Source organism: Rhea americana, unplaced genomic scaffold (genome assembly GCF_003343005.1).
Source record: "Rhea americana isolate MKP2758 unplaced genomic scaffold, rheAme1 scaffold_75, whole genome shotgun sequence".
Lineage (NCBI taxonomy): Eukaryota > Metazoa > Chordata > Aves > Rheiformes > Rheidae > Rhea > Rhea americana.
In genome coordinates this window covers 2,169,369-2,184,216 of record NW_028186923.1, presented here as the reverse complement: position 1 = coordinate 2,184,216, position 14,848 = coordinate 2,169,369, and the positions used below count along the sequence as shown (strand labels likewise).

At 52.0% G+C, this 14,848-nt stretch overlaps 1 protein-coding gene across 1 annotated transcript in view; it reads right to left on the bottom strand.

The window, feature by feature from the left end:
• Positions 1-2,370: 2,370 nt before the first annotated feature.
• SMAD7 (SMAD family member 7) overlaps positions 2,371-14,848 on the bottom strand; it is a 30,300-nt gene continuing 17,822 nt past the window's right edge. Inside the window, exon 7 of the mRNA XM_085322192.1 lies at positions 2,371-4,251. Coding sequence (XP_085178318.1) covers positions 3,713-4,251 — 539 coding nt within the window. The 3' untranslated portion in view covers positions 2,371-3,712. The remainder of the gene's footprint in view (positions 4,252-14,848) is intronic.

Below are 14,848 nucleotides of genomic sequence, written 5' to 3'. Positions count from 1 at the left end.
TATCTCAGCAGGAGGTGAAGACAGGAACATTTTCATTAGTGCTGCCCTAGTGTTGGAAAGCCATAGTTTTGCTTATTATTTCCCAGCTTTCCCACTGCGAGCAGGGCCGTCTGGCCTTTTATTTTGACAGACGAACACCAGCAAAGCTCCTATAAAATAAAGTGCTCCACGAGGTGTTTTTCAGCTCGCTCTACTGCTGAACACTGTAACATTTGACCTGGCAAGACCAGGTGAACCAAAGGTCCACCTAGCTCAGGAGCCACAGCTAGAGGCAGCTGCATTGGGTAACATAAAAATTAATTCAGGAATATAATGCTTCAATCCTCCTTTGCACTATTTTCTCTCCAAGGAGAAGTATTCATAAATTCTCCCAGGAGAGCTAYGGTTCGTACCCTCTGTTTTTGACAAGGGGAAAGGTTGAGAAACAGAAAGGTTAAACGATTTCCTTGTATCTCAAGGATAGATGAGCGGGGACAAGAACCCAGATCTCCAGGCTTCAAGGCTTTAACCACCAGAATATACTCCACCTTGCTTAACAAAGTTAAAACAACTGTTAAACACACAGTCTTTGCCAGCTCTCTGCTGTGCCCATGCTGCTCTGTGCTAATTCAGCACCACAGATCAGGGACAAAACGATCAGCTCATCTCCTCTGGGTAGACAACCCCCTGTCTAGTTGCTAATACAGCAGGGAGCTTCAGGAGGGGAAAACGAGAATGAGCCTGATATTCCCTATCCTCTGGTGACTCCAGAGTAAAATCCAGCCTCTTGGCCAGCTGCAATCCTAACGTGGGCATCAAGTCCAGTATGTCCTAAATTTGGAGATCTTTCCAACCCAAGATGCTGCCTGCACGGCCCCGTTCCAGCTGATAAGCRCTACAAAAACTCAGCAGAGTCAGCAGTTTTGCAACGATATACGGTATGTTTTAGCCTTCCTCTGCCGGGCCTTTGATGTTGTGCTCCCTGTGTGGGTGTCCAAGACCTAGGCAGGAGTGTTGTTCTTTGAGCCTCTAACGCAAACCATCAGCACTAGCTTGGCCACTTGACCATGGAAAAGATGTGATGTGATTATTGAAATTTTTGAGTCTGCTGGCACAGAATGGAAAGGAAATGAGCCAAATTGTAGCATAGATGAAATTGCACCGACAGCTGCCTTCTCAGGCATCACTTTAGCACATAGCAAGCAAGGCAGGAAGGGTATATATTTCACTCTCAGCTTTTGAGGCTGACCCCACTTTAACGATGAGAGGCAAGAGTTTCATAACCAAACCTTCCATTTTAGCCCCACACATGACCGAAAGCCATTCTGGAGCTGGTTCATAGGCTGGATGACGTGACTCTAACTGAAGGCTGAGACTGTTTAGAACAACCCAAATATTCTTAGTATTTCAACTGATCCCATCCAGTACTTCTCCACTGAACAGAAGGGCACAGTATGGAGTGAACCTGGTCACGTTTGCAACACCTGAACTATCATTACGGTCATTAAACATGATGGACAGCAAAAGTGAACAAGTCAAATTACCAGGGTTGAGGCACTTTGGCAGGGAGGAAGCCTACAAGCCCATCTGGATGTCATACCTTGTCTGAAGCCTCCAGGATGTAAGTGGTTTCCTCTCAAGAAATGTCCTCATCCATGAAGGGCAAGAGTTGTACCAGCTGTGATGGTCGCCTTCTGGCAGAGGACAGTGGGATGTTGGACAGATCAGACCAGACAAAGCCTAAAGTCAGGGTGAGAAGAGTATTAGAAGTAAGCAAGCTTTATTTCTAGAGGTCCATTAACGGCATGGGAGATCAGAGGAACAGTTGGAAAAATGTGTTGAGGTTTCCCCTCGAGGAAGAGACTTTCCAGCCTTGTGACTTTGAGCACATCTTGTCATCTCCAGCTTCATCCCACTCCAGTAAGAGACATCACTTAGTAGCAAATGAGGTCAGAGATAGATAGGTGATAATGAACAACAGAAAGGCATATTTAGTGCAAACACCAAAAACAGCAGCTCACATGCTTAACATGCCTAGAGGTATCTCAGTCCCAACAGCAGCCCACTGCACTAGACCCAGTCTCTGCTAGACCCCATCTCTGSTAAACCCCATCCATGCTAGATCCCATCCCTGCTAGACCTCATCCATGCTAGACCCCATCCCTCCTAGACCCCATCTCTGCTAGACTCCATCACTCCTAGACACCATCTGTGCTAGACCTCACCCATGCTAGACCTCATCTCTACTAGACTTCATCCATGTTAGACTCTATCTCTGCTAGACCTCATGTCTACTAGATCCATTGCCAGACTCCTGCAGCAGGCTCAAGCACCTCCTATCATCTGCTTCAAACACTGAAAAAGCCACTCTGCACAGCCTTGTGTCAAGTGTACATTTTTATTTTTTAATGGAACATAAACTCCTTTAGAAAAAACATTCATCTGGATGATAACACCCATAGAAAAAAACACCAATCTCGTGTTCTTTTTTTTTTAATTTGGCATTTGTTATTTGCATTTATATTAAAGCAAAGTGCATCTTTCTTATTTTTCTCGTTTATACACATTGCACAATACATAAATAATGATGCTTATAAAACGTCTTTATATTTACAAGTAATAATATATTTATATATAACATAAAATACAATTTTTCTTTAATAAATCTCAGAGTTTTTTTAAGGAGTCCTTTTTTGTGTGTGTTTTATTTCCAAAGCACTACGATGCTAAAGTTCCAATGAGAATGCTCTCTTGTTCATTTAAACCTTTATATTTAGAAAAATAGCTTATGTTAAGGTCTAAACATGCTCATTGAGCTAAGAACAGTGTAAAAGTATCATACTTGTGTATGAATTCAAGAAGAAATGAAAGCACAACTGCATTTCCAGATACGATGGTACCAGGATAACCTGATCTAAGCAGGTTCCAACAGACCAACTATCGTGAACACTTTTTCATATTTTTTTCTCCGTTTGTTTTCCTTTGTTTTGTTTTGTTTTTTTGTTTTTATTCTTTTTTTTTAGGCTTATGTTTCTGTCACTTTGCGTCTCAGCTCAAATTGCAAAGCACGGGCCGTGCACGTTTTTCTCTGCCGGCGTTTTGTGTGGTTTTTTTTTTTCCTCCCCTCGTATCAATCCGTGACAAAAAAGCAGTGAAAGGACGAGCGTCGCGTCTCCCAGTGCTCCCGCGGCGGACAGGCAGCTTAGAAAAAAGAAAAACAAAACCAAAAACAAAAAAGAGGGTGAAGGGGGGCAAAAAAAAGTGATTGGCAAGGTTTTGCTCCACCGCGTGCGCCCCGGCATCCTTCCAGCAGGCACACGCGGCGGCGGCTGCCACTGCTGGGAGAGGGTCTCGGCTTGGCTTCTGGTGAGACGCGCTGCCGTTAACCAAGAGCAAGTGACTTCCAAATCCACCGATTGCCAAAGATGACCGGTCCAGAGCAGCGAACTCATCACCGTATGCAATCCACCCTCCCTCCGCCCCTTCCCGTGCCTTCTCTCGCCCTTCTGAGTTATTATTGGTCATTCACGCTTTTAAAAAATAGATATATTTATCAAAATACCAAGGCAAAAATCTTTCCATAAGCTATTTCTCAAAACAGGAAAAACAAACAAACAAACAAAACAAAACAAAACGAAAACAACAACAAAAAAGTTTGCATGAAAAGCAAGCACTCAGAAGGAAATAATAGCAGCAAAGTAGTATAAATGTCATGAGTCCACTCTGTCTCGAGTCATCGGTTATTAAAAATAACCTCCAACCAGCACGGGCAACTGCTGATAAACTGTCTCGTGTAGCACTGGCCCCAGCCTTTCACAAAGCTGATCTGAACAGTAAATCCGGTCCACGGCTGCTGCATGAACTCGTGGTCGTTAGGCCTCTGCAAGCTGTACGCCTTCTCGTAGTCAAACGCCTTGATGGAAAACCCTGGAAACACTTTGTGAACCAGCAACGTCCTGGAGTCGGGGTTGTCCAGTGTGGCCGACTTGATGAAGATGGGGTAACTGCTGCGGTTGTAGACCCACACGCCGTCCACTTCCTTGGTGAGCTGGATACCGTAACCGATTTTGCTGCGCACTTTCTGCACCAGCTGGCTCTTGTTGTCCGAATTGAGCTGGCCGAGGCAGAAACCGTTCCCCTGAGGTAGATCATAGAAGATATCCAGGGAGGGCTCTTGGACAGAATACAGCCGACCCACGCGCGTTTTCTCTTCCCAGTATGCCACCACGCACCAGTGTGACCGATCCCCCGGCTCCTGAAGAACTTGGGAATCTGAAGGACAAGAGGGAAAATAAAAGAGAAACTGAAGCCTGTGGAAGTAATGACATCCAAGAGAGGCCGCGCACCACCAGCCTGGCCACGGCCAYGGCCACAGCGGGTTCACAGAGTCATAGAATCGGTAAGGTTGGAARGGACCTCTGGAGATCATCTAGTCCAACCTCCCTGCTCAGCAGGGTCACCTAGAGCATGGTAGACAGTTCACGACACTTTCCACGCACACGCAAAAGTTCTTATCCCAGCCATGGTTCACAGAAGATGCATTAATTAAGGCCCCAGCTCAAGACTGGTTTCAACCAGCCATGGTTTCCAAAGTGTCTTCAGACCCRCTGGCCCCTTTCTGAGGTTGCCGTCACCCCGGGAGGGTTGGCGCGGCCCCGGGGAGACCGCGCACCGAACGGCTGCCCGACGAGAAGGGGCTTTACGGGATCCTTGCTCCGATTCCCACGCCCTCCGCAGCCTCCGGAGCTGCTCTCCGAGGTGCGGACCAGAGCGCTCCACCTCGCCGGGGTGCCGCAGCCTGCCGAGCCGGCTTCGTTTTTTGCACGTAGCTACGTATTTACTGCACGTCCAGYGCTCGCAAAGTGAGAGACCGGACCGGTGCCGCCCCACGGGAACGCCGGGGCCCTTCCGCGCCTCTCGCCGGAGCCCCGCGAGGACGCGCTAGGGCTCAGACGGCGGGCGCAGCCGAAACCCGGCGGAGCTGCAGTTAGACTGCGGTTTGCGGCGGCAGGGTGGAGACCGGAAGTCTTGCATTTGTTAACAAAAACAGAAAAAAAGAAAGAAAAAAAAAAAAAGAAGAAAAAGCAGAAGCTCCGTCCCTCAGCCCTTCTTTCTGTCTCGACTCTTTCAGCCGCACCTAAGCCACGGTGAGCAGCGAGGTGAAGGCGCCGGGCGCCAAGATGGAGAGGGGGCGAGAAAAAACACCCAAGGGGGTGCCCGAGAAATGGGGAAAAACTCTCTCTTCCCGACGCAGAATATGCATCAGCCCTGTGCTGCCTCGCTGGTAACTCCTTCCAGCCTCTGCAGGCATGTTAAGACCTGGGAATTATTAATCTAATGCATTTAAAAGAGAAAAAAAACAGCAAGCTGGGACTGAGGGCGAGCGAGTACTACTAAAATAAACCCATGCACTGAATTCTGTTTAAAGCACTGTACTGCGCTCGTAAAAAAAAAAAAAAAAGAAGGAAAAAAATCCCAGACGCACACTTTTAATTTCCTCATTTCTATGCCAGCAAGGAAAATATTTCTCCAGTTGCTGGAGGCAGCTATGAAAAAACGGGCCCAACTGCGTATTTACACTGGAAAATGGGGGGCGATCTCTGCCCCGCTAGCGACCCCCGGGGCCGCAGCGGGGCTGCAGGGACGGGAAAGCCTCCGCTCGGCGCGCCGCCGGCCTCCCCTTTTCGGTGCCTCACGCCACTTTGTTTCGTGTAACTCTCTCCCGCTGAAACCTGGCACCGAATCCGCAGCGAGCCGGGGGAAAAAAGGGAAAAAAAAAAGAGGAAAAAAAAAAAAAAAAAAGGCTGAGCCAGGAGGGAAGGGGGCGGGCAGCAGGCGAGGGGCTGGGAAGCACCGGCGCTCCGGTTACCCTCCGGCAAAATCGCCGCCGGGGCACAGCCGGGGGCCGGGGGGAGGCCGCTGGTGCTGGTTTTTCCTTTCCCCCTTTGCGCGGGAGCAATTTGGGCGAGCGGGTTGCGGGGCGGAGAGGGGCGCGGGAAGGGAGCGCGGGAATTCCTCGGTGCCCCCCGCCCCCCCGTCTTGCTCCCCGCGCACACCCCGGGAACGGCGTCTCCTTTGCCCGCCCGGTAATTTTTTCAGGCAAACGTCAGCAAAGCGAATTTTTTCGGCTTATGCGAATTGCCCGGCCGGGAGCAATCGCGGGCTGCGCGCCCGGCGCCCTCCTCCCGGCCACGGTCCACGCGGTGGCTGCCCCCCACCCCAGCCCCCCTGTGCTCCCCGGACCTTGCTCCGCTCCGAAGCCACCTTGCCCCGTGAGCCCGGCTCCTTCGCGGGGCGGCGGGAATTTTGCCCAAATAAAGGAATGAGCTCAGCTCATCGCGGAAAAGCGAACTGTTAAAAAAGCAGCTGGCCCAAAACCGTGTTAAATCACAGCTCGGTTCTGCAGCGTCGAACCCAGACTTGTACCCATGTGGCAGCAGAATGGCTACACTTGGGGTTTTCAAAATTCACTGTTTATATATATACATACACCCCCTCCTTTTTTTTTTTTTGGAAAGATATTTTAACTAGCTGTTTGTCTAAAGAGTCAGGAAAGAAAAGCTATGTTGTAAAAAAAAAAAAAAAATCCAAGCAACCAACCCAGCTAATCAGAGCCTGCAATCAGTGCCTGGAGCTTGCAATTTTTTTTGTTTTACAGCAGTTGAGGGAATTTTGGAGCAGCAGCCATTGAACACACTGAACCCTCACTGAAATTCCTCTGAGTTTTCATTTATTTTCTTTAACATAAAAGTATCCCTTTCAGGGGGAGGGGGAGGGAAAAGGACTTTTTCACCTCGTGTTTGTGCTTGCATTAGCGAAGACCACTTAACAAGTAGCTCATTGCCACTTACAAAGAGTTATTTAATTGCCAGCGCATTAGGGGGGGAAAAAAAAAAGAAAAGGAAAAAAACCCTGAAAACTGCCTTGGCTATGAATGAACAGACCTTTATGGAGGGCTGGAAGTTCATGAATGAATCCCACTAGGTTTTCAATGACATGGGGTGACCAGACCTCAAGGACAAGTCTTAGGTAATCGGGGATTTTTTTTTTTTTTTTTAACACGCCACTGCCAACACACAGTGCAAAYATGCCAAAGCGGCTTCCGCTTGCGGGATTCGGCCGCTGACGGGATGTCTAGCCGAGGAGGCGCGCGAATCCGCGGGCAGAGCTCAGGCCTCGCACCAAAAGACGGCCCCTTCCCAAATCAAAACCTGCAAAACGCCCAGCGAGGGCGACCAAACGCCAGCAAGCGAGGGCAACGCTTACTGCCCTAAACGCGCAGCGTTRCCCCGTTACGAAGCACCTTTGCCTTTTCTGCTATCACGGAGCTATCGGGATTTTTACGGCTTGCATCGCAGCCTGCTCAAGAGCCCCATCAGGAGTGAGGTCCCCCCTTACCCGGAGCTTGCACCCGCGTCCAGCCTCCCCAAGCTGCAAGAGGAAGACGCGCACAGGGCAGCGCGCTGCCGCAACGCYTGGAAGCGGCGGCGGAGCAACTCGCCCTCCTTGACGCGCAAATGGTTTCCAKAATTTCAGGGTGATGAAACGGCAGCGTCTGCACTTTCCCTTTTCACGTTTTGGCGCGTTTATTAGAGGGCGGGGGAGGAAAAGACCTTTTCATTCAGGAAGAACCGAAACGTTTCAGCGAATTTCAGGTGATGTTTCTTTTTGAAAAAAGGAAAAAAAAAAAAAGAAAAAAGCACTTTTGGCTTGGAAAAAAAATATGCCGGCGTAAATCTTAATCTAAAAATGAGCATCACGCCATTTCCACCCCTCCTATATATCCCTAAGTGTTTTTATAGTCCAATAAGGATGTTCCCTCTCTGCTCTCAACAAGGGCTCGGACACTGATTTCTCCTGCAGTTCTGGGCAAGTCGCTTTACTCCCCGTGTTTTCCAGGCGGGAAGCACAGACGACCGCGTCCTCCTCCCATCGCCGCCCCTCAGGTTTCTCCGCTCAGCCGCCACCGTTCCCTCGTCAGCGGCGGTGGAAACTGGGTGCCGAAAGCCGTGCGAAGCTGCACCGCTCGGAGCTCCGGAGCGGCCTCTGCTCCTCCGCCACCTCGGCGGCCGGACCGACGCTGATGCACGGCCGGCTCGGGCGCGCGCCTGCCCCGAGACGTGAGCGCCGGGGTCACCGGCGGCCGGACGCTGCGGACGTGACCGCTACCCCCACGCTAACGGCCAAAGCCAGCGGCTAAACTGAAGCGGCCGCCAAGTGCCGCGAGGTCAAGGGTGGGAAAAAGCAGGGCGCCGAGGAGACCCGCTCCGGCCCGCCCTCCACCAGCGCTGTGCCAGACCCGGGGCAGCGAGCCGCCCGGCCCGTCGGCAGCGCCCGGCGAGGCAAAGCGTGCTCATGGCATCAGCTCTGCCCCAGCGCCACTCGTAACGACCCTCCCGCAGGAGCCCCGGGAAGAACGTACGTGCGGGAAAAAAAACCCTACTCGAGAGCTGTCTCGTCGCGGTGAGGACACAGCGTGACCTGCAGCCCCACGGCTCGCGATAAGCCAAGAGAAACTGGCACAGAAAAAGAGGAATTTTACCTCCCATCTAATCTCTCTTGCAACGTGCAGTGTACTGACGGCGGGGGGGAGGGGGTGGGAAGCAAACAACAAGTCCAAAAAATCCTTCCAAGTCAAATTTCCAGGTAAGCTTTCAGAACACAAGAGAAAGCAAAGAAAAGCTGAATTGCAGCGTACGGAGAAGGGCCTCGCGCCCGCCGCGGCGCTCGCGGGCCCTCCGCGTACGTCACCCCAGGGACCGCCGGCGCCCAACCCTTCGCAGCCCGCTGCGGGCAAGGGCTGGACTGCTCCCACCTCCTCCCGTCCCTGCTCCGGAGGGCCCCGGTCATTACGGAGAGGCTAATTCGGAGGACAGGCCCGCATGAAACTCTCGTGGCTCGCAGGGGAGACACACGGGCGCCTACGGCAGGGACGCGGCCGCCCGAGGCACCCCGGCAAATCACCGCCGCTCRCTCCCTGGGTCTGCCCAGCCTCACTGCAACAGCAGAGCTGGTACAGTCTGGCGTGTCAACACATGCTTAGGGAGCCCTTAATCTGTGGATTATTGACACGAGAGACCATAACATCTCTTTAGGAGCCATTACAGCCCATCGTGTCAGTAGGTACTTAGAGAGTCCTTAATCCGCGGATTGACAGGCTAGACCGTAAATTTGTGTCTACATCTAATTAGGCATCTCTTCTTACTCAACATACGCAGTAACCACGCGAGCTGAAAAGCCTTAAGATCATTTCTTTAATTTATTAACGAGTGGGCCACCCACTCGCTTAAATGTGTCCTTGCTCCCAGCAATATAATTCAATCTTACACAAAAATCCACGTCCAGCCTCACTGTTCCCCAYCCCCGAAACTTTTGTTTTCTCATCAGCAATAACATAAAATCTCCCTATCCAGAAAAAGAGAAGCTCTCCCCATAGAGGAAACACTGTGCCTGAAATTCCTATTCTGTCAAAAGCCATTCTGATGGCAATTAAGTGTTTTGTCTGGGGAAGAACAGGCTTTTGCACTCTGCTTGTCCAGGTTTTGTAAGAGCTGGAATCTGGAAGCCAAGATGTAGCCAACAGATCTGAACTCCTTGAGTCTGACGGGGACACAGCAGATCAAATCCAGCACCAGCCATCAGGGGAAGGAATCAGGGATTTCCCAATGTTTGTAGCTAGGGCTTTGGTCCAGACTCCTTTTAGGGGCGACCAGCTCCGTGCAGTCCTCCCAAATGCTAACRGGTGCCCTCAACTTGGTCCAGGTCCACTACCAGGTCCACTCCTAYATTATGACTCCCTGGAGAGTCAGCAAGAGTTTCCATCACCAGCACCAGGGCTGGAAAAACCTTTTGCAAAATCTCTGCCACGCTTTGGAACAAAAATGAGGTCAGGTTACACGGTGGAGAGAAGACATCTGATCCCTGAGGACATCCTCAAAGGTTTCCACCCCAACTCAGCTTGACCTTGGGTCAAGCTTCTCCTGAGGTACTCCATGTGGCACCCAGCCTCAAACTTTGTGGGATGCCAAAATGAGCAAAGCCCTCTGGTTGCCCCCAGAGTTTGTGGGGTCTCCATCCTTGGAGATGTCCAAAAGCCATCTGGACAGGGTCCYGGGCAATGTGCTCCAGCTGACCCTACCAGACCCAGCACAGCTCGCACAGCCTTTGCCAAGACCTGGGCTCAGAAGGGAAGTCAAAGCTTGGAAAACGCAKGATGATTAATACATATGTGCACGTGCAGAACGGCGAGCTCCTACACTGCGACGTCCAGGTTTACCTTGCACAGGTGCAAATTGAGGGGAACGGGGAGGGGGACAAACCGAAAAGAAGGAGCCGAAGCGCAACACCCGAGCGCACGGCGTCCACCAAACAAGCAGTCTGATTCATCGGCATCCCCTGAGTCACCGCTGCTGTCTAATTACAGCGAGTAATCGATGACCACGGCTAAAAACTGCCCCCGAGAAGAGAAGAACCTCCTTTGTGCCTGGCTCCGTTTGCTCGAAAAGCCAGAAGCCACCGGTCTGCGTCTGCCACGGCGACACGAGGGAAGAAAAAAAATATACCCAGGCGCACACCGAAAACGCCTGTCTGTCCGTCTCCGGCGGTTAGAGAGGAGCCAGCTGACTCCAGCTTCCTCCGTACCAGGCTTCGGGCCTCATCAGCCATGCAAATTATAGAGCACCGCGCTGTCTGAAGGCCGAATTTCGGCTCGGCTCAGAGAAAAGCCTCAGAGGAAGGGTGGGGATGGAGAAGGCAGCCAAATCCATTCATAATATTTACAGTAAMTGGGCCTCTTTACTGTTGTTTAGTATACAGCCAGTCTAATTATTTTTGAAGTTTTAATTTTAAAGCGCCTGCTGTATCTGCCTCGCTTCTCGCACCCCTCTGAAGTGTGGGAAACTTTGCTCTTTCTTCTGCAAAAGGCAAACTGGGAATCCCTCCCTCGCCCCGGTCCTCTCCGAGAGGGAGCCCTGGAGTTGGTTAGGAAAACCAAATGCTTCAAGGGGGGGACACAGGGGTAGGGAGAGAGGCAAAAAAAAAATAAAAAGGGTGTGTGTGGGGGAAGAATCCTTCCAGAGGAGCGTCAGGAAAATCCCACAAGCTCTTTAGGCAAAAAAAGGAAATTCCTCTGCAGCCACGCTGCTGCGGTCCCACGTCCAGGCCTCCTGGAGAAGCAGAGAAGGCAAAGCCAGCAAAAAGACCCACTCGTTTTTCTTCGGAAAACAAAGCAAGCGGTGCTGCAAGAGCAGCTCCAGGCTGCAAATGCTGGCTGGTGGCACCGGGGCGGCCAGGGCCACACCATGGCGTGACTTGCGCTGGACCTGCTGCGGGACTTTGAAAGCACCGTGAGATGCCTTCAGAACCCATGGACACCTTCTTGYCTGCTTCTGCCTTGGATTCCCCCAGCGCTCCCGCTGGGTCCTCCTCGTCTCCCTGGCCTCAGAGTCTCCTGGCATTTTGGACCATGTGGTGTCACCCCACTAATGACCATCAGTGAGGCTCCCGCGGCTCCTCCTGAAAGCGTAGGCTGCCCAAGCCAGCGTTACAGAGACGCTGCCATGCAACCACAGGGCGTCAAGTGCCAGCATCAGCAGCCACATCCCAGAGGCGAACAAACACCTCCGTCCTTGGCTTTCGGCGCCCGCCAAAGCCACCGGCGGCCACCAGGCCACGGGAGCCAAACACAGTGACCRCATCACGTCCTGGCAGATGGAGCCCCAAAACACCCGCAATGAAGAATAAAAAGCAATGGAAGCAGGAAAAAGCTCTCTCCCACCCCGACCAGCGGCTCAACCYTGCAGGCTCTTCCCCGCGGGGCGCCGGCACCCGGTGGCACCCCAGGGCAAGCCGAGACACGGCCCCCACCAGGAGAGCCGCAGCTCCCAGCGCTTTATCCTTCCCCCCGACAGCATGTAGCTATGCGGGTTACACGTTAAAAGGCTTGTAAAGGCCTTAATAAAAACTGATGCATGGTAGTCTAGGATTTCCACGCTGATACCTAACACCCAGATGTGCGGTACGATTTTTTCCTGAACGCATTCCTTACGCGCGCGCGCAGAGCGCGGCTGCTAGTCTAATTTTAATAATGAAAAAAACCCCTCCCCTTGCAGCACACTGACCTACAATTCTCCCCAAAGTTACTACGAGAGCGAAAACAGACGTTTAGCCAAAAAAAAAAACAAAAACACACGGCACCCACCCTCCGCCGAGCGCTCTTTCCTAGAGGGTCGGAGAAGAAACGTTCCTCGCGCGGGGAGGAAACCGTGGAAAAATACAGGGAGAACAAAAGTCCTTTTCACTTGCGCCCCGTTCCCCCCGCCCTCGCCCCGGCCCCGCTCCGTAACAATTATGAAAACTGTTTAGATGGGATGGCATTTGGAACATTTACTGCATTCCAGCCAATAAATTCCATTCCCGGATCTGATGGAAAAAGCGCCCCCCCCCTTTCCCCTTCCCCTCCCCTCGCTTTCATTCCTTCTGCCTTTCTTTACAACCTAATACCCTGTCGACTCAGGGCCAGGGCCTACTTAGGGGGAAAAAAAAACACCCAGCGCCAGACTGGAGACAGCCTGCAGACTGAAAAAGTTAATCATTACTTCTGTCTGCCTTCCTAATCTAATCGCGCCCGCCGCCGCCGCGAGCCGGCGGCAGAGCCCGCGCGCCGCCCGCCCGCCGCGCCAGACTGGAGACAGCCTGCAGACTGAAAAAGTTAATCATTACTTCTGTCTGCCTTCCTAATCTAATCGCGCCCGCCGCCGCCGCGAGCCAGCGGCAGAGCCCGCGCGCCGCCCGCCCGCCGCGGGAAAGCGGGCCGTCACCCGCCGGGCATCGCCCCGGCGCCGGGTTCCCGCGCGCCCCCGCCGCCGCCCGCCCCTCTCCACGGGATTAATAACGCTCAGCAATTACGGAGAATATTAYATTCATTAAGTAATTAACCCTGCCGGCGCTCCCGCGGCGCTGGCAAGGGCCGGCACGGGCAGTGCCCCCCGCACCGAGAACGGTCCTCGCCGTCCACCCCTACGGCTCCGTTTCGGGGGGGGGCGTGAGGATGCTGAGCCGTGCGAGGACAGCTCGAGAAAAAAAAAAAAAAAAAAGAAAAGAAAGGCCAAAAAACCACCTTTCTGCCATTCCCCCGGTGCACGGAGGCTTCGAGCGCGTGACGCCGGGCCCCGGCAGCCCGCAGCGATGCATCTTCCGTGCTCGCTCGGCCTGGCCGTGATAAAGAGCAGAAAAGGCTACAGGCCTCTTCGCACTGAGATTTATGAGTTTGTTCCTTCTAATGAGCTTAAAAAGTCTCCGCCTGCTTTCCAAAGAAAATGCATTCATCAGTTCAGACTCAGTGATGTAACTTCGGGCTCCCGACACGTTTTCCAAATAAAACTTCTGTTACTCGATTCCCGCGTTACTGCTTCAAGCAGGATTTTCGGTATTTTTGCGCTCCATCTGCTCTGCCCCAGAAGCGCTTGCAGGAACGCAACCCTCCCAGCTAAAAGCAACCGGGTCAGGCTCCCACCACGTCACAGCGGCGTTAAGCAGCCCTCGTGTTACCATGGTGGACCTCTGAGGGACACAATTCCTTTTTCTCACTATCTTGGCCGCTCTTCCACTCCGTTCCACCATGCAAACCTACCACGGGTCCCTGCATGTTGCAAAGAGCTGCAGCAACCTACCTGCATGGCAAACTTCATCATGCACATCAAAGTGCAAGCAGAAAAACAACTCCTCCCCACCTTTCGTCTACCAGACCAGTCTTTATATTTATATTACCTCCAACCTTTATATTGCCCAGCGTGGAAGGCGCTCAAGGGCCCTTAAGCTGTAATGCCCTGGAATTTTTAGTATCTATAAATTAGAGCCATCAGCTTCATCGCGGAAAGTCTGGAGCCAACCTCCCCGGTTATAAAAGTAAAGGATGTTTGAACTTTCACCACCTTCTCAGACATAAAGCAGGTCACTGCAGAAGTTAATGAACACCTGAGCATGAGACGATGGGTAATATCAGGGGTGCTCATGTGTTTTTTAAGAAGTAAGGACGGCCGACTCGGCGATGGGAAACCTGCTGTGGCAAAGCATGACGTGAACATAGCACACTGGGCTATTTTCTTCCTTTGAATGCTGGTATAATGCTCACCTCGGAAAGCGAGCTCTTATTTAATCAACTCTGGCAGCTCTACAAACAAAATCTATTCAAAAAGAAAATTACCATTCACAGCCTCATGCTCACTTATTATGTACACACGTACGTACATACTTGCAACAATACTCCGAAGGCTTAACAGCCCAGGCAGTTCTGAGCTATTCACTTAATGCAAAAATCCACCCTTCCACCTGCCCAGAGATTCGGCAAAGGGCTCGGAAAAATCCACGCAAGCGTGCTGTGGGCCAGCAATTCGTCAGCTCACCCGAAAGACGGAGAGGACGCACCCGAGCCCTCCGTCACCTCCTGCAAGCCAGCGCATCCCTGGGGATGCAAGTTCTCTGCTGCCTCCTGCAAGGGCTTTTTTTTGAGTAAAGTTATGTATGGAGTCAGCAGTGTCCTGCATGCTGCAAGGGAGAYAGCACTGTCCCTGAGTACCACTGAGTCCCCAAAACTGGGGGACTGACCCCAGGAGAAGCTTAGCTAAGTTCAGTTTAAGTTTTCAGGATGCATGGAGGAAAGTCCATCACCATCTGAATGGAGCTCCTACACCTCAGAGAGCACCACCACTGTCCATCCACTGCTTGACCTGGCAGATGGCTCCCGGAGAGCCCGAGCACCAGAGAGAGGATATTGAGCCTTGGTGCCTCAATACACACAGTGGCCACTAATATTTTTCGAGAAAGGCCCAGTAAATGAGGTTGTGGCTTGACAACTCGAAAAATTTGGCTG